General features: G+C 38.2%; 1 protein-coding gene across 6 annotated transcripts in view; it reads right to left on the bottom strand.

The window, feature by feature from the left end:
* LOC139160587 (inter-alpha-trypsin inhibitor heavy chain H4-like) overlaps positions 1-24365 on the bottom strand; it is a 37766-nt gene that overhangs the window by 4535 nt on the left and 8866 nt on the right. Inside the window, exons 7-18 of one of the 6 annotated variants that reach the window (XM_070738642.1) lie at positions 23063-23179; positions 21403-21571; positions 19258-19383; positions 16821-17002; positions 16311-16493; positions 15667-15806; positions 15171-15316; positions 12089-12160; positions 11878-11976; positions 6395-6466; positions 2014-2136; positions 1037-1208 (exon numbers count right to left, since the gene is read on the bottom strand). In XM_070738642.1, coding sequence (XP_070594743.1) covers positions 1037-1208; positions 2014-2136; positions 6395-6466; positions 11878-11976; positions 12089-12160; positions 15171-15316; positions 15667-15806; positions 16311-16493; positions 16821-17002; positions 19258-19383; positions 21403-21571; positions 23063-23179 — 1601 coding nt within the window. Of the gene's footprint in view, positions 1-1036; positions 1209-2013; positions 2137-6394; positions 6467-11877; positions 11995-12088; positions 12161-15170; positions 15317-15666; positions 15807-16310; positions 16494-16820; positions 17003-19257; positions 19384-21402; positions 21572-23062; positions 23180-24365 lie in introns of all 6 variants that reach the window. The other 5 variants (XM_070738641.1, XM_070738640.1, XM_070738645.1 and 2 more) reach the window with 5 other exon arrangements.

Genomic DNA, 24365 nt, shown 5'->3' with positions numbered 1-24365 from the left:
GCCATTGGATGGAAATCAAATAACTATCCACCAGCCCATTTTTTTAAAAAAAGATAAATCAATAATGACAGCATAGAATGCAACATGAAATAGTTACATAGATAAAGCTGACTTAGAAAGAATAAAACAGAACATAATTGTATGTGTTTTGCCTTTATCAATTTGGAATTGTATACAGATACCATTGTCTCCTGATTAATTTCAGTCAGGTATCAAATACCATTCACACAAATTTAAATTTAGAAAAACCACAGAAGGAAGATGATAGAATAGTAAATTCCAAGTACAGCCTTCTGGATATGTAGTAGATTTAACCAGGATGTTGTATTAACACTGACAGTATGATTACAATCTTTGAAAGTTGATAATATATTAGAAGGATCGATACTATTGCTGTGTTTCTATCTACATCATGACCATATATCAAATTACCAAAGAAAGTTTCAGTCGCTACTAAGGGCAAACATCAAATTGAAAAGAAATTGATAATTAGAATACTATTAAATGTCAGAGGAATCTAAGTCTTTCCAATATCAAATTAACGACCAAAAAAATCAGACACGGAATAAACTTTTTCCATGTCAATTTGGTTTTATCTAAGTAAATTAAAAAACCACCACCTCTTTTCAAGAAAGAAGGAACTAAAGATTGCAACTTGGAAGTGTTAATCAGATTGACTTTCAAGACTTAGCCAGTATGGACACTAATGGATCTCAAATTTCCAAATAATTTATCTATATTATCAAACTGTAAAAGCTTAGATATATCAATAACAAACTGATTAAACGCAATACTGGCTGCATTAATATTTAATACTATCTTAATGAAGATGTACAAATGTGTAAATTAGATGTGAAAAAAATCAAATTCAATATTATTAATATTGCAGCCTGATAGGATTTTCATTTTATGTAGACAGTCTCTTGGAAGAAGAAAGAACATTTTTCAGTCTGACAGATTACACAAAATGAGACTATATTTTAGGGATTGGAGAGCTCTATTGTCTATAAAAGAAAACTAAATATAGCAAGTTTACCCTTCAATTGTTAAAGAGTCTCTGTCATTCCACACAAAAGAGTGACTGGAGCCATTACTTTTCAGTGTAATTTGTTCTGTTGTCACCTTTATTTCCAGGTTAAGCCTCAGATAAGTTATTTCAAACTCTGTAAAATGGTGGTTTTTACCAAGCTTGCCAATCACTTGGATCCCTGGAAGTATGTTAAAGGAACAGTCATGAATCATGTTAGTGTTTGCCTAACATTCATTAGTACAGAAATAATTGCTATATAAATACAATCAGTAAAAACATCTGGATTTTACAAGATTACTCTTTACTTAATCTGATTGCCAATTCAGTTGGCTGCAGAGCGCTACCCTGCTCAATTTATTTAGACTCAAAAGCTAAGATGAGTTAACCCAATTAAGGTTTAGATGGGAGACTGCCACAAAACCCCAAGATTACTGGCTAGGCGCTTTCTACATCTACATCTATATCTAGTATAGAATGTATGAGAACATGTCCATGAATTTCACCAGCACTCAAGCTTAATTTGAACACGGCTTATTACACTACACAAATAATTACAATAGCTGTTTTTGTCCAGATAGCCAACCGTTCAATCAAGCAAGCCATCATGCCAACACTGCTAAATACTTTTTACATCTGCGTAATAGATATAAGATAAGACAATTGATAAAGAGTTGATAGAAGTACCCAACGTTTAAAATAAATATCACAAATAATCAGTGCATTTGGGAACTAAGAAAAATCAGCACACCACATATACATATGAAATGGTCCCTTTCAACTCTAACAATAAATAAATAAATAAACATATTGTAGTCTACAACATGTTACAGCGCATTTGTCTGAAATGAGATGAAAAATACAGTCAACAAAAACAAGGATCAGAAAAAGAAGAATAGTTGGTTTGTTTAGGCTGTCACAAGGAAAACATCCCCACTGAACTTTGAATATTCAGAGCAACACAATTTTTTGTAGAAATCACATACCTTTCTCTGGATCAAATAACAGAGGTAAGGAGGTTTGTGGCTGTTCATTAATAGTTAAACAAACTAAAAACGTTTTGCTAGGTGGTTGAAAAAGTAAATGGAGAGGTGAAGTCCAAGAAAGATCTGGAAAGAAAATTAATTATCCGTATGTATTTTATACTGATTTGGCAAATCGTCCAAGATATATAATAGCTTAGCTTAGTTTTATACCTGATGAAATTCAGGTAATTATGATTAGTGTGAACAGAAGGCCGCAAAAGTTTAAAACATATTAATTAACAAAGCTGTCAAATTCTTCATGGGGATATTTTGTTTCATCAAATGTCCAAGCACAGCACCCTAAAAGCAATCTCAGGAGTTTTTACACATTGACAAAGTAAAATAATGCCCTGGTATGGTTCACTTAGGCTACAATAGCCATGTAACTTTTATTTGAGAAAACTGCCATTTAGATGTATTCAATTTAATGGTTTATTTTATTGACTTGGCTCTTGCGTTTTTCTTTGTATAAACACAAACACTTTTAAATCCTTATGAGCCTCTTTCAGATGTGCTTCCTTTTCAGGTTTGCCCTATTTTCTGATCAAGGAAATATGATCGTTGCAACTTAAACGCATGTTGTATTTATGGAGAAGTAGTAAATTGCAGCTTCAATTATTCTCCCTTTAATGTTTTGCTGCAATAGATTAAATATATCATTTGAGCTGCTCTAAAAGGACATCCAGCATCTCCTTTATTGGTGAGAGGGACGGCATATAAATTTAATAAATAATAACCTGTTTTCTTGTACCTCCCCCCACATACACACACTTCTCAAAGAATGAGGAGATTGGAGATGAAGAGATTGCAAAAGAATAAGCAGCACACAATGGGGAATACACTGTGTTTGCATGATGTCCTTGGGGCTGCTGGCTTCCCCATTGTGCGCCTGCTTATTCTTTTGTAATTCCTTCCTCTCTAATGAATGTAAGTACAAACATTGTTTCCTTTCTTGCTAATTATCCTAGGGTTGGGGTGATCATTCTAAAAGGGAGTGCCTGGGAGGCAAACAAAAGTCAAAGGTGTGAAAGTGATTAGTCTTGTCAATTATAGGAAGCAGCTGCCATCCACCTATATCAGCACCAGGGTGGGCATTCCAGAGAGAGAGGGAGTAGGGCAGTGATGGTGAACCTATGGCACGGGTGCTACAGGTGGCATGCAGAGCCATATCTTCTGGCACGTGAGCCTTTCCCGTAGCTCAGCTCCAACATGCATGTGTGTGCCAGCCAGCTGATTTTTGGCTCACACAGAAGCTCTGGGAGGGCGTTTTGGCTTCCAGAGAGACTCCAGGGAGATGGGGAACTGTGTTTTTACCCTCTTCTGGCTCCAGGGAAGCCTTTGGAGCCTGGGGAGGGCAAAACATGAGCCTACTGCTCCCACCAGAAGTTGGGAAATGTCTGGTTCTGGCCTCCAGAGGGTGAGAAGCTGTTTTTGCCCTCCCCAGGCATTGGATTTTGGGTGTGGGCACTCGGGCATGTGCGATAGCGCAAGCACTTGCTTTTTTGGCACCCAAGGGGAAAAAGGTTCACCATCACTGGAGTAGGGAAAAAGAAAGCACACTTGCAGTTACATGATTTCCCATCCAGCAACCAAGTCTGCGGAGAGGGGCAGCATACAAATCCAAGAAATAAATAAATGAAATAAATATTTCACTGAACGGCAGAGGTGTCTGTCCCAATTGTGGTCAAATGAGGACTGCCTATAGTTACTGTTCGATTTTACACATGCTGCTTGGGAAAGGCAATTTATTAGCTTGGCCAAGGAGCCCTTAAGCCAGAATTACTCAGCTTCAGCAACTTTAAGATGTGTTGACCAACTTCATGCTGGATGGAAAACTCTGGGAATTGGAGACCACACAACTTCAAAGTTTCAGAAATTGAGAAACTACAAATCAAGATTCAGAGATAGTGGATAGTACAAAATATTTCTAAACTGGCAATCAAGTTCAGACTTTTGAGTATCACTAATGCTAAACTGGTTTTGTTCTGCTTCTTTTTCCTTCCAACTTTCCAGACAATTTTGTATTAGTTCAATTATTATTTATGTAATATGATGTTCTTTCAAAAATTTTATGCTAGCATGTCTATTTACTTTACAAAATGACTGAATGTACAGTATATTAAAAGGTTGACATAAAGGTTTTGTAATTTGCCTTAATAAGAATACAACATATGTTTAAACTGGGTAAAAGTCTCTAACTACATAATAGAACCATTGATACCTATTGATAATGTATCAATCTATTTTTGCATATGGGCAATCCACTGACACTGACCATGAGTTCCTGATTTCATTTTTAAATGTTCTTTGTTTCTTAATGTTACATATCAATAGTGTCTATTTACAACAAGGTTCTCTGTTTAAGTGGGAAAATACTGGTTGCTGATTGGCTGAGCCATCTGACAGCTCCCTATGTAAGCTGTCAGATTAGCTCCCTGCTGGATCCTGTGCATAGTTGGAATAAAGAGCAGTTCTATGAAACCTGCTTCCAGTCACTTCACTTACCCGATTCAACAATTGGTGACAAGGATAGGAGACTTAAGTGAAAAGAGCTGACAGACCCCAATTAGATCCAGCCAGCAGCAACAAGGAAGGACAGCCATTTTGATCAGCAAAATTCAAACAGCAGAAGCTGCAGCATGTCAGTGTTCCACCTGCCTATACCCTTTGATCCAGCCAAAGAAAACTGGGGGCCCTACAAGTCCCAATTCGAGTGCTTTAACCTCCTCAGGCTATCAAACAAATGGAAAAAGGTGCTATTTCTCAGTCACTGTGGCCACGAGTTGACACTGTCAGAACCAATTCCAGTACAGTTGATGCCATGGCAAGTGCTCCATAATATGCATGGTCTACCCAATGTCCTGGTCTTAGACAATGGGCGACAATTAATGGCCACACAATTTGAGGGGTTTCTCGGAGAAAAACCATACCCTCCACCATTCTCTCCACCATTCTCTCCACCATACCCTGATTGCTCCTTTCCATCTGGTCAGTAATGGCCAAGTTGAAAGAATGGTAAGGTCAGCCAAGAGGCCCTAAGGCAGTGATGGTGAACCTATGGCATGGGTGCCACAGGTGGCACACGGAGCCATATATGCTGGCACATGAGCTGTTGCCTAGCTCAGCTCCATCATGCATGTGTGTGCTGGCTAGCTGATTTTTGGCTTGAATAGAGGTTCTGTGTGCCACATTTTTGGCTTCCAGAGAGCCTCTTGGGGGATGGGGGTGGGCGTTTTTTCCCTCCTCTGGCTCCAGGGAAGCCTATGGAGCCTGGGTAGGGTGAAACATGAGCCTACTGGGCCCACCAGAAGTTGGGAAACAGGCCGTTTGTGGCCTCCAGAAGGCCTCCAGGGGACGGGGAAAGCTTTTTTGCCCTCCCAAGGCATTGAATTATGGGCATGGGCACTTGCATGTGTGCAATAGTGCATGGCCATGCCTTTTTGGCACCCGAGGAAAAAAAGGTTTGCCATCACTGCACTAAGGAGACTAGGCCCTGGGACCTGGCAAGCCAGGGTGGACAAATTCCTATTAGTCCAACACATCATCCCAAGCACAGCAACAGGGAGAAGCCCAGGCAATGTGTTAATGGGCTGGCAACTTCGGTCAATACTAGATCAGTTAGACCCCAGTTACTCTGAACAAAAAGAGCAAGAAGCAAACAAAGAATCAAACCAGGTTCTTTAACACCAGAGACATGATGTTCGCAAAAAATCTTTGCTGAGGGTTCCCCATGGTTACCTGGGGAAATAGTTGAAGTCACAGGACCACAATCTTATGTGGTCAGGCTAATAGATGGGCATAAATGACAGCAGCACATAGATCAATTACACAGCCATCACCAAGCAAAGGTAAACAAAAAATAAATCCAAACAATAACAACCTCCCAGAGGATCAACCTACAGCTAACTCGAGCCCAAGGAAAACAGAAAATGTACCTGAAGAACCAGGTATCCAGTGATTCTCCAACAATGAACTGGTGCCAGTTCTGAAAGCTTCCAGGAGCTTCTGTGGGTGGAGCAATAGACAACAAGACCCAACCTCTCAGGCCACTGCTGCCACACCTACTGAGCTGCGCACGTCTGCCAGAGTCTGCAAATGTCCCACCTACTCACAGGACTATGTATGCTAAACTGAATGTTCCATTTAAGAGGGGAAGGGTGTTACGTATCAAGAGTACCTGTTTACAACCAGGTCCTCTGTTTAAGCGGGAAAATGCTGGTTGCTGATTGGTTGAGCCATCTGACAACTCCCTATATAAGGGCAAGCTGTCAGATTGGCTCCCTGCTGGATCTTGTACATAGTTGGAATAAAAAGATATTGTGCTTCCAGTCTCTTCACTCACCCAAATGAATACTAGGCATCCTTCTCCTCCCCTGGCTTGAATGCATCCTTCTTGATACTGCATTAGGACGACCTGAAGAAGTGTACGTGTTAGTGAAACTCACTTGTTTTTCTCTGTTACTTTGATCTGATATATAGGATAGCATTTCCTTATCGGAAACAAGAATTATATTTATTTCTTACCCAAACTTAATCTTGGGATAAGAAGATAAGTTAAGAAGCTCCTTCACCTGCCACAAATACACTTATATACACACACATACACATATGAACACACACAGAGAGAACTAATATATTATTACCATTGATAAGTGTGTGTTTCCCACAGATTTGCATGGATACACTTAGAAACAAAGTACAGTGGTACCTCTACTTAAGAACTTAATTCGTTCCATGACCAGGTTCTTAAGTAGAAAAGTTTTTAAGTAGAAGCATTTTTCCCATAGAAATCAATGTAAAAGCAAATAATGCATGCAAACCCATTAGGAAAGAAATAAAAGCTCAGAATTTGGGTGGGAGGATGTTGGTATGTCTCGGTGCAGCTAGGCTACGAGACCTTCAACATACGCTGAGCAGAGTTCAAGGAAGAGTGTGGATGTGTGATACAAAGTCCTTAAAGAGATATTACAACTGTAACAAATGCAAACTACAATTGGTAGTTTAACATACATGGCAATCCCAAATATTGTTATGTACCATGTACTAACAATCTCCCCCCTTTGGGTTGACAATTGTTAACACAGTTGCATTTACTGCTTCAGGTTATACCTGATACAATTATAAATATGTAGTTAAGCCCCTTGTGCCTTGGTGAAATTGTTAGCGAGGTCTTCTGTACTTTCGCAGTGCACTAACTGGATTAAGCCATCTTCAACACACTCCCTTACATTAAAATATTTTACGTCTGTGTGTTTTGAGTGTGTTTTCACAGCTTTTCCCTTTGCCATGCTCAACGCTGACTGGTTGTCCTCATAAACCACAACTGGTTTATGGCATTCCACACCGAGATCCAACAGCAACTGCCGATAAACCACCAAGTCCGTACACAATTGTGACAAACTGGCAAACTCGGCCTCCATCGTAGACAGACTGATATGCTGTTGTCTCATGGATTTCCATCCTACCAAGGCTCCTTCAAATAAAATGGCTAAACCTGTAGGAGACTTTCTGGTCACACTGTCTGAGGCAAAACTAGCATCCGCATAAGCCACTAGTTTCAAACTATCACCTGGTTCTAAGTACAAACTATGATGCATAGTCCCTTTTAAATATCGTAAAATCCTCTTAACAGCCTTACAGTGATATTCAGTTGGCTCCTTGTTATACCATGCCAACTGATTTACGCTATAAGCGATATCAGGCCGTGACCAAAGTCCCAAATAAGACAAGCTTCCAATCAGAGACCTATACAGTTCTCTATCAACAGCCTTTCCTTCTGTATTGCCGTGCACAAAGCAACTCTCCATTGGAGTCCTGGCAACCTTACAGCTTTCCATATTATACTTTTTCAAAAGACTGTTAATTTAAATTGACTGTGTCAATTTAAAACCATTCTTGGTTTCCTCAATGTCAATGCCTAAATAGTGGCTAATCTCACCCAGATTCCTGATCCTGAATTTCTTTTCCAGATCCTGCACTATCCTCTTTACTGCTTCAACAGACCTAGCAATCATCTCAATGTCGTCCGTGAACAATAACAATACTTCTTTGGAATCTTTTCTATTTCTCAGGAACATACAGGGATCAACTTTACTCGCATGAAATTCCCCATACCTTCTAATGCTTTAACAATCATGGAGTTCCATTCAAAACCAGACTGTTTCAATCCATATAAACTTTTTCTTAGCTTCCAACACCGACCCTTGTCATTCTTGACAACAGGTGGAATTCTCATAAAGATTTATGCTGCAACGGCGCATGCAGATATGCCATTTCCACATCAACGTGGTGAACACAACACTTGTGCTTTTTTTAATTAATATTTTTATTGATTTTTATAATATAAAACACACACACAACATATAACAGACCTTCGACATATGCAGAGCAGAGTTCAAGGAAGAGTGTGGATGTGTGATACAGCCAATAACGACTCAGACTTAGTATGCTAAACAAGTATTATTTACAAAGCACAAAGCAGAAATGATCAACAAACCGCATATAGCAAGCATGAAGCAGAAAAATACTCCCCCCTCAAGGTAAAAGGCAAAAGGTGAATGAGCTATCCAACATCATCAACAGGAGAGAGTGCAGACGCCCTCTTATGGCTAGCTAGCCAAATCCTTAAAGAGATATTACAACTGTAACAAATGTAAACTACAATTGGTAGTTTAACATACATGGCAATCCCAAATATTGTTATGTACCATGTACTAACAGAGGAGGAGGAGGAAGAAGAAGAGGAGGAGGACAGTCGCTACCCAGAGCGAAGGGAGCATTTTTTTTCTCTGGGTGCTGGCAGAGGTTTATTCCCTCTCCAAGTGCCCAAAGAAAAGAAAACGCTCTGTTTGCTTTGGGCTGCCAAAGCCTCCTTAAGCGCCACTGAAAGGCTCCTCTGGCAGCCCAAAAAAGCCCAAGATGGCAGGGATTAAAGGGGGAATGGCAGGAAATTGGCCAGGCCTCCATGCCGCTCTTAAATTTCCTGGGAAATTTTTCCAGGCTCGAGTTCTTAAGTAGAAAATGGTTCTTAAGAAGAGGCAAAAAAATCTTGAACATCCGGTTCTTATCTAGAAAAGTTCTTAAGTAGAGGCATTCTTAAGTAGAGGTACCACTGTACTAAAATCAAATTAAGTCTTGGTAATCCTTGCTTACTGACTTCCTTGTTCAGTAATCATTGGAATTTACAGTGGTGCTGAAAAAATAATATTACAAACAATCCCCACATTACAAACTTTCACAGCATCCCTCAGTCATAGGATCAATATTATAGTCAATATGTGTTTTGCTGTGCCTCATCTCTGTTTTTCCTCCCTTTCAGAATAGAAAGATCAGAGAGGATGAAATTATAAGAGAGTAATCAGGCACACAATGGGGAAGACATAATGAAAGCAATGCATACTTTGCTAAATTCCTCATTGCATGCCTGATTACTCTCTTGTAAAGACCGGAATGAACCCGAAGGACCACCAGAGGGGGCAGATATGCAGTAGAGTCTGACTTAGAGGAGGAGGAAGAAGATCTGGAGCCTTTGCTAGATGCCCGCTTAGAAGATTAAGAATAAGACAAGAATACTTGTATGGGAAAAGGAAGTAGTTTGTAGTTTGTTAACTCTAGAGAATTATTGATCTCTTCCTATAGGTATTTAAAGGTGGCATATGGGTAATTTGGGGTAGACCTATAATGTTTTGCAATGGAGTTGGATGATGATTTGAGGTCTCAGCCAAGTTACACTAAGCACCTGTTATTTTCCTGCTAAAAATCCTTGGAGAAAAAGTGCCCTGTCTGCTGAGATGCTGGGAAGCTGTAATTAGTAAGTCTGTGAAACTGTAGAATTCTTATCTCATGGAGGAATAGCTTTGATCTTTGGCAACTGCCTTGCCACGCAACTGTTCTTAATTATCTTAGTTATCCACACTGGGAAACTTGCCAAGATTATATCACATGCATGACTTTGACTTGTAAAAATGGGACTTTATATATAAAAAGACTGATTTGAAAATATCAATGCGTGGATTCCTCCTGTATTTTCAAGCTGCATAGGCTGGGATAGAACAGGTACCAAGCTGTGTCAATGTTTCTCCAGCCAGACTGCAAAATATTCAGATGACCATCAGATGGCAGAAAAGATTCTGAATCCCTTCTCTGCCACCTAGCAATCAAACTGATAATCATAAATTGAGACTGACTCTCTGTTTATTTATTGCCAGGTCCTGTCTGTGCTAGCATGAAATATCATGCCACCCAACGCAAATGCTTAAGCTCTTCTCAAGATGTTTGCATCAGACGACAATTAGACTTTGTTTTCAATGATTGGGGACACTCCCATTGAATTAAATCACTCTGTGACTATTTAATAACTATATATCTGTTATAAAAGAAATATTGTAATTTATGGAATACACAAATTAGCCATGTGGAAGGCAGGCACAGGTATTCAAAGTTGTTTCAGAAGACAGGACAAAAAACAATGGCTTTATATTACCAGGAAGCAGATTTCAGTAAGGACTATTAGAATAGAACAAAAAGCTCAGCAGGCCCCGAATTATCCTTGCTGGAAACATTGAAAGAGATGATTTATAGCCCTGGGCTAAGTCATGTGAGATAGTGCCTGAGAGGTCAGGCAAGCAGCTGGGTAAGGTGAGGCCCCCTCGATGTGAGTGATGCCGAGGTGGCCATTCCCACCCAGTCACATGACCACTCAGCCACACCTACTCAGAGAACCAGTTGTTAAATTATTTGAATTCCACCACTGAAATTCCAGTTAAGCTGATTCATTGCTCATGCCTATACAATGTTCTCTCGATTTTCGCGGGTTTGAACTTTGCGGAAAGTCTATACCACGGGTTTTCCCACCCGATGATGTCATATGTCATCGCCAAACTTTCGTCTGCCTTTAAGAAATATTTTTTTTAATAAACTTTAATAAATAAACATGGTGAGTAATAATCTGAATGGTTGCTCAGGGAATGGAAAATTGCAATTTAGGGGTTTAAAGTGTTAAGGGAAGGCTTGTGATACTGTTCATAGCCAAAAATAGTGTATTTACTTCCGCATCTCTACTTCGCGGAAATTCGACTTTCGCAGGCGGTCTCGGAACGCATCCCCCGCAAAAAGCGATGGAACACTGTACACTAAATTAGTACTAGATAAGAGCTAATTGAACTGGGGTGGTGGTGGGCAGACTTGATTCTCTTGTGAGAACATAATGATTCCAGACTGATTCGTCTCTGGAAGCCACCCACTAGGCTCTGCATCTTCTTTATCTACCTCAGGACACTAGAAGATTTTTCACAAGCCTTCTATTCTATCATTGTATGGTCATATATCAGAAGTATTGTCTAAAAAGGTATTATATGACAGAAGTAAGGAAGTAAAATGAAACTATTCTAATGCTTGGATGTTGTAGAAACTGGAACAATTATTTATTTAATAAATTTATATGCCGCCCTTCTTGCGCGCCAGGTTCCCAAATGAAAGGCTATATCTATATCTATAGTGCAGCCTATGGCATAAGATATTTTATCAACACATGCGCATTTGTAACATATAAAAAATAATATTTATAGAATACTTTCGTATCACCATTGTTTTGTTTGTTACAAAAAAGTAACTTGTGTTGAAAAATCAAAGCTTTGCATTTTATTTTGGATAGTTCAAAATATATATGAAGAAAAGGGTACGTTTCTTACTGAGATAACTTTGTGGATTTTATTACAGACTGCAGGCAATGACATGGGCAGCCCACTCCTCAATACTACAGGCAATAGCATGATCAAACTAACAGATTGTATAGTGATATTTGTTAGACTTCAGATGGCAAAATACCTGGGTGTCGCAATAAAACACTTGGGCGTGGAGGAGAAGAATAGTCTCGATATTTTTGATGATCAGCACCTGGAGAAGCCAACCGTGCTCTAGCAGCACCTGGAGAAGCCAACCCTGCTATGAAAGAATCCTGAAGTTAGGAGGGTTTTATAATGGAAAAAAAATGTCAGAAATAAACACTGGCACTATATTTCTAGAATATAAAACATACCGTAGGATGGTTGTTTAAGAAAATATGAAGTTCCAGCAGCTCCTCTAATAAAGTCGTGGACATCCTCATTATCTGGGCAAAGAGACAATGACAGAAATGATATCAACTTTACTAAACTTTACTAAAAAGCTTGCCTCATTTTCTAGACTCTCAACTCTAACAACTGTCCCCTTGGGCTAGGAAAGAGAATGTGCTCAGCTATCTCTGATATTATTTATGTTGAAAGATTATAAGTGTTTTGAAGTAGACCTGTCAGAACTTAGATCAGGGGTCTCCAAACTTGACAACTTTAAGGCTTGTGTACTTCAATTCCCAGAATGCTGACTGGAGAATTCTGGGAGTTGAAGTCCATAAGTTTTAACGTTGCCAAGTTTAGGGACTTCTGACTTAGATTCTCCTTTCGTTTTCTTTAATGGGAAACTTATTATTATTATTATTATTATTATTATTATTATTAATTTATTTATTTTGTACCCCATTTTTATTATTTTTACAAATAATTCAAGTTGGTGAACATATCCAGCACACTTTCCTCCTCCTATTTTTCCCACAGCAAAATAGCATTTTCTACCATTATTTTGTGAGGCGGGTTGGCAGAGAGAGAATGATTGGCCCAAGTTGACCTACCTGGCTTTCATGGATAAAGTGGGACTTGAACTCACAATCTCCTGATTTCTAGCCTTGAGCCTTAATTACCAGACCAAACTGAATCTCATCATCTTACTAGTTCACCAAATCATTTGCAATTTAACTCAGAATTCTGAATCGCCGAATTCCATCAAGAGACTATGAGCTACAATCACAATCACTACCTGTAATCTATTCCTGTATTATTTATAGAATATAACCTAAGAATTTAGGAATAACGATAGTAGCAACACATGCAATAAAAATAATAAAGCTTTAAGCTATAATCTTCTGTTTTCTATTGTATTGATTACAAAAATAATAATACAATAATACAGTACTTAGTTTAAAAAGAGAGTGGATAGAACACAGTTCAGTTTTATACTGAAATAATCTACTGTGTTTTCCCGAAAATAAGAACCTGTCTTATATTTTTTTTTGAACCCTGAAATAAGCACTTGGCCTTATTGCCATGCACTCAAAATTCCAATTGGACTTATTATCAGGGGATGTCTTATTTGGGCGGGGGGTGTAAATCAACATTAAGGGGAAAATACATTTATCTCTACATGCTTTACAGCAGTGTTTCCCAACCTTGGGAACTTGAAGATATGGATGCTGGCTGGGGAATTCTGGGAGTTGAAGTCCAAATATCTTCAAGTTCCCAAGGTTGGGAAACACTGCTTTACAGTATGCTTTTAGAAAATCTAAGAAAATGCAATTTATATATACTAAAACCGTAGTACAGAAAATAGCTTGATATATTACTGATTATCTTATTGAGTAAATAAGGAATAGAATTAATTTCTTTTTTAAAAAAAGTCACTAAAATCCTTAAAGAAAATAAAAAATAATGCTAGAAAATCTCAATCCTTTTAGATTAAGTTGATTTGAGTTTCATAGTAATCAATTAACTGTCAGGGTTCCAAATAGCCTCCAAAATTAAATCAGAATCTGAGGCAAAGTTCCAATTTATAAACAGAGCCATGTTGGTACATGTGGATGAAACCTAAATCTGAAGTCCTCTGGGATTCACCACCCAGCTGAAAGTTCAAGTCCTTGCCCCCACAACCTGAAATCCATCACATTGTCCAATCTTCATTTGCCATGCTGGTGCAGAAGTACAGAGACAAAGGATGACTTTGGCTTTCTAGAAATAATTCATTATGGGTACATACTAGCAACCTCATACAATTCCCCCCTCCCATTTTCCCACAGTAGAAAATGCATAGTAGAATAGTATAAAGTGTGGCAGGCCAAAGATCCCAAATACATCGATCCTCAAATACAGCTCATCTGTCTGGAACCCATACCACATCTCGGACATCAACATCCTCGAAAATGTCCAAAGATACTTCACCAGAAGAGCCCTTCACTCCTTCACTCGAAACAGAATACAGACTTACAATCCTGAGTCTAGAAAGCTTACAACTATGACACCTTAAACATGATCTAAGTATTGTCCACAAGATCATATGCTGCAACGTCCTGCCCGTCAATGACTACCTTCAGCTTCTACCACAACAGCACAAGAGCATGCAACGGATTCAAGCTTAATATTAACCACTCCAAACTTGACTGTAAAAAATATGACTTTAGCAATCGAGTTGTCGAAGCATGGAACTCATTTCCTGACTCTGTAGTGTCAACCCCTAACCCCCAACATTTTACCCTTAGACTATCCACGATTGACCTCTCCAGGTTCCTAAGAGGCCAGTACGGGGTGTGCATAAGTGCACTAGTGTGCCTTCCTTCCTTTGTCCAATTGTCTCTCCTATATCTCCTATATCTTTTCTTCCATTCCTATATCTTTTCCTCTATTCTTCATTGACACATTTTATTGTTATATCTTTTCTTCTATCCTTTCTTCGATATATTTTACTATGTGTATATTCTCTATAACCTTCATTGTGTATTGGACAAAACAAACAAACAAACAAATAAATAAAATTACTTCGGCCTGACATTAACATTTGAAATACACTGCTCAAAAAAAATAAGGGGAACACTCAAATAACAAATCTTAGATCTGAATGAATGAAATATTCTCATTGAATACTTCGTTCTGTACAAAGTTGAATGTATTCAACAGCATGTGAAATTGATTGTCAATCAGTGTTGCTTCCTAAGTAAACAGTTTGATTTTACAGACGTTTGATTTACTTGGAGTTATATTGTGTTGTTTAAGTGTTCCCTTTATTTTTTTGAGCAGTGTATATATACTGTATTCAGAGTGAACATCAATGATATCATACCTATGCTGTCACAGACCATAACTAGCATGATTATTGTTTTTATTTCAGAATTGTAAATGCATCCTGGCAGCACTTACAGATATCCTCAGAAACACTGTCTCTCATTCTTCCAGCAGCTGACTGAAATTCAGAATGGAATGGCCAGCAATCTATTATAATTCTTGTATTGTACATAGAAAGAAATATGTAGGTTTTTTTACCTTCTTCTGTTGGCTTGTTAGCCACCTCTTCAGCTTCTGGCTTAGTGACCACCATTGAGGTCATAGGTGTTACAAAGCTGTATTTCAGGGAGAGGTTTAATGCTTGGTTTTCCAGGGTTTTTTTCTCTGCTTCTTTTGCCAAAACACTAAAACACAAAGCATAATTTCCACTGGTTCTATATGTGATTCAATTTTTTTTTTTAAATGTGAAATTAGCATGCTTCAGAAGTTTTTAAGATGTGATTTGGAGCATTCATATTCTTTCACTGAGACACAAAGTGAAAACAACTGAAGGACAGGATTGACTAGGAATGACCCAAGAATGAACAACAGAATGGAAGAGAGTGCGTGACCAAAAACCAAAAGAAGAAAAACACTATGCTTTTTTGAATTCAAGCACTAACCACCTGAGTTAGTTAAAATATTTAGAAGAAAGTATTTTCTTTAAGTTATTAACTCCCCCCCCCCCACAAAATATGCAAAGATAGCCACTTACGACTTTTCTAATAGCTGTTGAATGGTTAAATAGGCCCACAATTTTTCAATGAAATTTCCAAATATGTATTCCTCGTGTTTAAAAACTTGTGCTTTCTCTGTGACATTGGCATCTTCTTTCAGGGTCAAATTGCCTCCATGCTGAAAAATGGGGAAAGGGATCAGGGTGAGTTTTTGATATAATAATTAAGTTCTATTCTGCAGAACATATTTGAAAGTAGAGATCCTTTCAGTATACTACCTTCAAGGAAGCAAAGATTATACACATTAAAATTAAAGCAATCGATATAGTGAATTGGATGGTCAAAATGTTGAATTCATTGGGCGCATTTGCACAACACAATGAAGGCAAAATCTGGTTTAACCTGCAAATGATCAGAACAGCTGTTATACTTGTTGAGTTACAATCCTTTCTTTCATGGTTTAATATTTCTTTATCATCTTTATCATGCAATATGTAGTGTAGCAGCTTCATCTATATCTTCTGTACACTCACATATTGTATTGTATTTGTGTTTTTAAAACACTTTGAAGGTAACACACAGTTACTAGTTTTCAGAACTTAGTTTAGAAACATTGGTCAGAATTTCATCTGAAACAAAACTATTGTACCTTTTCAATTAATACTAGTTACACCATACTTACTGCCTGAGCTTTTATTTCCAAAGAAAATATATCAATTTCATTGTCAAGTTTTCCAGCCACTACAATTTCGGAACCCTCATAGAGCAGCTTAAAGTTATTTTCAGTGACATCCTCTACAGCATTGCCAAGATAATTTATATTAATTTCCTTCAGGATGGGAATAGCCACTTCACTATAAAAGTCCTTAAATGAAGAAAGAGAGAACCAGGGGAAATCATTGCATACTTCTGTCAGGAAAATTAAGATTATTTTTAGCATGCTACAAATGGGGCGGCATACAAATCTAATTAATATTAATATTAATATTAATTATTAATTATTATTAATATTATTAATAATAACAACAACAACAAAACAACAACAACAAAATAACAACAAAACAGCAACAGCAACAGCAACAGCAGCAGCAGCAGCAACAACAACAACAATAACAATAACAATAACAATAACAATAACAATAACAATAATGTACTGTGCATCAAAAGATAAACTTTGGACATCAGTCCTTACCTGGAGCTGAAGGGCTGCATCTGAGTCCTCGTATATACGTCGAGCAATTCCCGAATTATCTAAGGCCAACTTCTCCAAAAAACTATAGCTTACATCAAATCCAAAGCCAAGGCAGTAGAGGAAATACTTCCCTTTATTGGCTTTATTTATGTTTTCCTGTATTTTCTTAGGGACTGTTTCACCTGTTATATGGATGAACATGCACAAATATCTGGATTACTTTGCTTTTAATTATATATTGTGTTTGCTGATTTTTCTACTTTATCTGCAGTAGTCGTCTTGAGTGCCATTTTCTGTTGGAAAGACAGGATGTGAGCATAGTATGTGTGTACATGGCAGAGTACCTTGCTAAGTAGTTTGCTCAGATATGCCACTGAACCAAGATAAAAGATTAAGAGATCAAACCGGTCAGTCCTAGAGGAAATCAACCCTGACTGCTCTTTAGAAGGCCAGAACCTGAAGATGAAACTCAAATACTTTGGTCACCTAATGAGAAGGAGGAACTCTGTGGAGAAGAGTCTAATGGTGGAACGATTGAGGGCAAAAGAAGAAGGAGGGAGAGAGAGAATAAGGTGACTGGATGGAGTCATCGAAGCAGTCAGCATGAGTTTAAATGGGCTCCAGAGGATGGCAGAAGACAGGAAAGCCAGGAGGAACATTGTCCATGGGGTTGCTATGGGTTGGGCAAGACTTCACAACTAACAATGACAACAACAACAACAACAAAAGGGCATGTGAGAATAATAGCATAAGCAATAGAATATGACTGCTACAAAATTTCATTATTATTGTCACATAAACCAAACACAGCAATCCACAATTTCTAGGGATTAGAGATGTGATTTCTTAAATATTTAAATGATCAACAGATTAAATGATTTATTTATTTATTTTATTTGTCAAACAGTAATAGAATGGTAATTTGTACAAATTAGATAGGTAATGTTAAGAGTAATGATAGAAGACAGTAGAAGAGTAAGACAGGAATGATAGGCATGAAGATGCGCTTATGCCCGCCCCTTACAGACCTCTTAGAAAGGGGGAGAGGTCAATTGTAGATGATCTAAGGTTAAAGGCTTTTGGGTTGTGAGTAGAAACCACAGAACCAGGTAGTGCATTCCAAGCATTGATTACTCTGTTGCTGATGTTGTATTTTATGCAGTCTAGTTTGGAGCGGTTGACATTACACAACCTAAAACCATCTTTATCTGTTGGACCAGATGGACTATGTGCATACTTCCTAAAAAAAGCTCTCCTCCACCTTGGCTGAACCTCTGAGCATAATTTTTAATAAATCTTTCAGTACTAGCTCCCAACCCACACTATGGTCACTTGCTACAGTCATCCCTATCTTCAAAAAAGGAGATCCAAGCAAGGTTGAAAATTACCCACCTATCTCTGAGTTGTGTCACCTGCAAAGCCACAGAGACAAGAGAGACACATGCTTTTCTTAGGCTGATCCTCATTGAAAGGATGATGATAAGTGTTTTCCAATATACAGTAGTACCTCGTGATACGAACCCCTCATCATACAAACTTTTCGAGATACGAACCCGGGTTTCAGAAAATTGTTGCCTCTTCTTACGAACTTTTTTCACCTTACAAACCCATCGCCCAAACGCCAGACCCAGAAGTTCGGCAAAAGTTTGGGTTCGGCATTCGGGTTTGGGAGGCCACCGAGAAGCGCTGCCGCCCGGCTGTCGCTTTTCAAAACAGCCGGGGGGCTTCTCGGCTTTCTCCCAAATGCCGAACCCAGAAGTTTGGCAAAATTCAGGTTCAGCGTTCGAGTTCGGGAGGCCACTGAGAAGTGCTGCCGCCCGGCTGTCGCCTTTTGAAACAGCTGAAGGGCTTCTCGGCATTCTCCCGGACGCCGAACCCAGAGGTTCGGCAAAAACTTTGGGTTTGGTGTCCGGGTTCAGAAGGCCACCGAGAAGCACCACCGCCCAGCTGTCTCCTTTGCAGAAGAGCCACGGAGCTGTCGGCTGGTCGGAAGGCTCAAATGGAGGTGGGGAATCCCAATAGGGAATTCCACGGGCAGAGCTTTGACATCACGGAGACATCCTTCCTGGCCGGCCGAAACGTGGACTCCAGGAACTTGAAAAGATTTATGTAAATTAACAATAGCACTTTTTTTCTTTCTCTCTTTTCACCAGTCTCAATCCTTTGGTCTTCATATTAACAACATACTCACTCACCTACCCACACATTAAACATGGATATGGACACTGAATGAATAAAACCACTGGAAGGAAATTAGAAGAAAAATTTGAGGATATTTGAATTGTAAAGTTAAAGAAGTGAGGCAAAGCTAAGGAAGAAAATAATGTTATATTAAAACAGATTTTTTTTAATGATTTCACTCCAAAGTATATATTAAAATAAATAAAATGCAATGAACAACAATAAGAACTAGATAGCTTTTCTGTTCCTAACTTACCAACAGTGGGCTGACCATCTGTCAGCAAAATGATCATTGAAATACTTCTTTCTGGCAATAACTCCTCATAGGTGGCTTGATCCAGAGAAGTAATGGCTGTCGTAAGAGCTTCATCAATATTTGTTCCTGCAATATGAAGAATTGTAACAATGAATATGCTACTAGTGTTGGGATTGTTCTAAAAACATGGAGAGTAAATTTTAAGGCATTTGAAGAAATCTATTTAATCAGATGCACTTTTAACTCTCCTTGCTGAGTAAATAAAACTTATTTATTTATTAGATTTGTATGCCGCCCCTCTCCAAGGACTCATAGCGGCATACAAATCTATCAGAGTAAATAATACAAATACAAGTAAATACAAGGGCACTTTGACACTATTTCAACTATCCAGTCATTCAAATGCAAAATTTCTGGACTACCATCTTTAGTTACAATTGAACCACCCAATCTGTATGTTCCAGAGAAAAGATTGGTGATCTCTTAATTTTGGAAGGTTGATACTTCATAAATGTTCCTTTTCAGTGGCAATACCTACACTACAGCATTGTTTCCCAGCAGAATTCAAATTGACCCCTATTTTTAGCCTTCAGGAAATTTTTTAGCAACTCTGGTATTCCAGAGGGCTTATAGTAAATGTTAGGATGCCAGTGGTGTTATTTATTTCGGTTTCAGGCTATTATTGAACATCTAAATGTATGTGGATGTTTTAAATTTCTTTTGCCTTTAATTGCTTTAATTGCTAAGAGTCTTCGATTATTTATTCATTTATAAATGACATTTATACATGTCACAAACAAACACATGTGATTTGAAGCCAACTAAAGTTTCTCAATCGCCACTAGTCCCAAAATACTATTAATGCCTTCAGGCTGCATCAGACAACCAATCAGTCAATGCAAAAATCAATATTAAGTCAATGCCTAGCTCCATATCCATATTTTTTATGTCAAGTTTTGTTCATTCTTTTCCCCCAGCTCTGAACATCTGCTAGAGAAAGAGCTGCAAAAGTGCAACAATCATAATCTCTTCTAAAATATCTTCAAAGCGATAGCATATTGGTAACATAATATATACAGCAACTGGACCTGTTCTAGGAAGAGTTGAAAATTAAATTGAAACTACTGGGAAATGGAAAATACCAGCCTGCCAACTTCCTGGAACTTCAGATTCCAAAGGGAAACTTGTTTAACTAAAATTGAAAGGAGACCAGCTAAGAACAATTAGCAGCTAATGAACAGAGATGTCAATGTGGGATCCCATTGCTACGGGTGCTGATCTGAACAGAGCCCTAAGTCCTTATATGGGATTGTCATAATTTATACAAATAGAAATCTCTGGTTTCAAATCAGGAGAATTGCTAAGGCAATAGTAATACCTTTCATTTTCATGATAATTGGTTCATAATAATAACTTCAGCTGCAAAGAACTAACTTTGTTGATTTCTCCCTCCCTCCCTCCCTCCCCCCCCTCTCAAAAAAAGGATAAAAATCAAAGAAAAATCCAAGACATGGGGGAATGAGCATTATTATTAATAGTAGTATTATAGAACTTTATGTGGAGACCCTGGTGCTCTCTGAAGTTTTGAAGGAAATGTTTTTTTGAGCTTTTTAAAAAAAATCTGAGCTGAGATTTTTATTCAGCGATAGATAACAGACAGACAGACACATAGATAAACATCAAGGGAGAAAATGTATCAATATTAATAGCACTTAGATTTATATACCATCCCATAGTGCTTTAGAATGCTTTTTTCTGGGTAATTTGCAATGTCAGCATATATTGGCCCCAGCAATCTGGCTCCTCATTTTATCAACCTTGGGAGGATCAAACTCCAGACTGTGGGCAGAGGTAGCCTGTAATAGTGCATTCTAGCCACTGTGCTACCCAGACTCCTAATATACCTAATACTCTTGTCTCCAGTTTTCCCCAAAACAACAGCCCTCATTGTTATTAATGTAATCTAAAATAACTTGAACAATGTTGAATATAAGACAGAAGAAATAATTATTTGATGTTTTTAACAAAACAAGTCAAATAATTATATGAAAAACTGGAATCAAGAAGGTTTGGATATCAGTCTCAGTGAATTCCTGATTAAACTGCTATTGCAAAGATGGATTTCTTCTTAGTCCTCACACTGACCTCCTTGTGCATGAATGGTTTTCACATACTGTTTAGCTGATTCCACATTCTCTTCGCTGGCTTGCACCAAAGTAGGCTTCCACTTTGAAACGCCCCAACTAAAGACAATTAAATTAAAATGGTCTTTAGGATTCAGATCTTCCAAAATCTTTTCCAAGGCTTCTTTAGTCTATAACGAAGAGTAAAACAACACATGGTTAAATTCTGTAACTGAGTAGACAGCTAGTATAAATAATGAATATATATGTGTGTGTTTGTGTGTGTGTGAGTGTGTTTTCGTAGATTTTCACGGGTACAGGTATGAATGTCTTGTCATATTCGGATTTCTTCCCATGTAAGTTTCAGAGATTCCTGATGACGTTTCAACAAGGTCCTACTCTTCATCTTCAATGGTGTTTGCCCTAGCACAAGGAAAAAAGCACCAGCCTGAAGATGACAAGTGGGATCTCGTCAAAACGTCTTCAGGAATCTCTGAAACTTAAACCCGAATATGCCAAGACCTACATATATATATTATTTGATTGCTAGACTTATGTATTTCACTTTTCCTTCTCATTCTCAAGTCATCTTATGAGAACCTCTCTGTGAGGTAGGCTAGTTAAGAGAAAACTACTTACCAGAGCTTATAAAACTTTCGCCAGACCCATCCTAGAATACAGCTCATCTGTTTGGAACCCATACCACATTTCTGACATTGATACCCTTGAAAATGTCCAGAGATACTTCACCAGAAGAGCCCTTCACTCCTCTACCGGTAACAGAACACCCTACGAAACTAGACTTACAATCCTGGGCCTAGAAAGCTTAGAACTAAGACGCCTCAAACATGATCTAAGTATTGCCCACAGGATCAAATGCTGCCACATCCTGCCTGTCAAAGACAGGCACAACAACAACAACCACAACAACAACCACAACAACACAAGAGCCCACAACAGATACAAGCTTAATATTAACCGCTCCAGACTTGACTGTAAAAAATACGACTTTAGTAATCGAGTTGTCGAAGTGTGGAATTCACTACCGGACTCTGTAGTATCATCCCCTAACCCTCTTTACCCTTAGACTATCCATGGTTGACCTCTCCAAGTTCCTAAGAGGTCAGTAAGGGGCGTACATAAGTGCACCATAGTACCTACCATCCCCTGTCCTATTGTCTCTCCTATATCTCATTGATCTTCTCTTCTATACCTATATCTTTTCCTGCTATTCTCTCATAGTTATATTTTACTCTTTTATTTTCTCCTCTATTCCCCCTTTAATACATTCTACCTGATCTCTATAACCCTCATTGTGTATTATTGTGTATTGGACAAAACAAACAAACAAACAAACAAACAAATAAAATGACTAACTCAAAATGACTGGTACAGAGAAAGAACAAGCTATCTTGGTAATAATAATTTACTTTAAAAAGGTGATATATACTAAGCCAACAAGGTAATAAATGTAAACAATAGAGGGATGGAAAAAAGTCCTGTTTATTCTGACTCTAGCACATCACTGTTTTTTCTTGATTTACGGCTATAAAAGAGATAGGAGGCTAAGAATATCTGAGGCTGGCTTGCTGAAACAAAATAATTTTCATTGGAATTAAACTTGGCACACAACAAAAACTATCAGTAGATTCAAGAAAAGGCTCTGTTTTGGGAGAAATTACCTGCCGAATTTTAGTGCCACTCATAGATCCACTTTTATCTATAACGAAGATGATATTTTTGGGAAATACTGGCATATCACGTGGTGCAAAATAATGGACAAAATAACCATTCACGATCTGAAATGAACAAAATATGTTATTTTAACATGTGACAGACATATATTTTGATATATTGGAAGATAAAGAAATTAAAATTGATTAAATAGGATACTGGGTAAAAAATACTGTATGTGTGTATTTATTTAATTTGTTGTCTATCTCATCAATTGCCCGATTCTGAAAATTTGGTTGAAGAAATACATTTCTATAAGTCGTTTAACTCTCCGAAACATACATTAATTTACTGTATGAAAAGTACTGAATTCTGAAACCAAGCTTTTAGCCAAGGACCTCTGCTTTAACAAATGTAGGTGTAAATGTATTCCTAACTATAGATACATAAATTCAATTCAATAAATATATATCCTGAATGGAAATGACCTTCCATATGTTTATTGATAGGCAGTAAAAATCTTTTGACTGTATCTGTTCCAACTGTGATTTTGGTCCCGTCCCCCTGCCTTCCTTTTCCACAGAGAGCAAACCAACACGTGTTCTCACAGGATATGTTCCCTGCTGTGGAGTTACATTGCTGTCCATTTACAGTTCTCTGGCCTGAAATTTGCTGATCTGATCTCTGATCCCTGTCCTACCAATAGATGCTATGTTTCCTGTCAATCATCAGTTTTACCTCCAAGCTAATGGGTGGAAAAACTTGACAGATTTGAGTTTTTTGAGCCTTCCCCTGTGGATATCTAGTAGTTTTTGGACATTTCCCCATCATCATATATATCTTTAGATATAAGTAGAGGTCAGGAAGGGTTCTATTCATACATTTGTTTTGGGGTGGCAAAAATGAAATTGCCAGTAACAGTCATGTCACACACTCTGATTGTACAAAGCCATGGTGGTGCAGTGGTTAGAATGCAGTACTACAGACTAACTCACTGCTCAAGGCTGACTCAGCCTTCCAGGTCAGTAAAATGAGGACCAAGATTGTTGGGGGCAATATGCTGACTGAAAAGTCTTCTGTAGAACTTTGGAAACTTCAAACTTTCTATCATGTTTCAATCTATCTCGTGTTAATACTTTTCAAAGACCACTCGGTTTGGAGCATTTTTAAACCTCCATCTTTTCAATTCCTCAATCCAGGGGTGGGCTACTGCTAGGACCGGGGGGGGGGAGATGCAGTGGGGTAGCAAAAATGGAGGTCCACCCCAGAGCACCCAATTTGCACTGAAGGATGTTGAAACAAAATGCATAA

Source organism: Erythrolamprus reginae, chromosome 2 (assembly GCF_031021105.1).
Source record: "Erythrolamprus reginae isolate rEryReg1 chromosome 2, rEryReg1.hap1, whole genome shotgun sequence".
NCBI classification, from domain to species: domain Eukaryota; kingdom Metazoa; phylum Chordata; class Lepidosauria; order Squamata; family Dipsadidae; genus Erythrolamprus; species Erythrolamprus reginae.
Note: the sequence above shows the minus strand (reverse complement) of the source record. Positions and strands in the feature narration are given on the sequence as shown.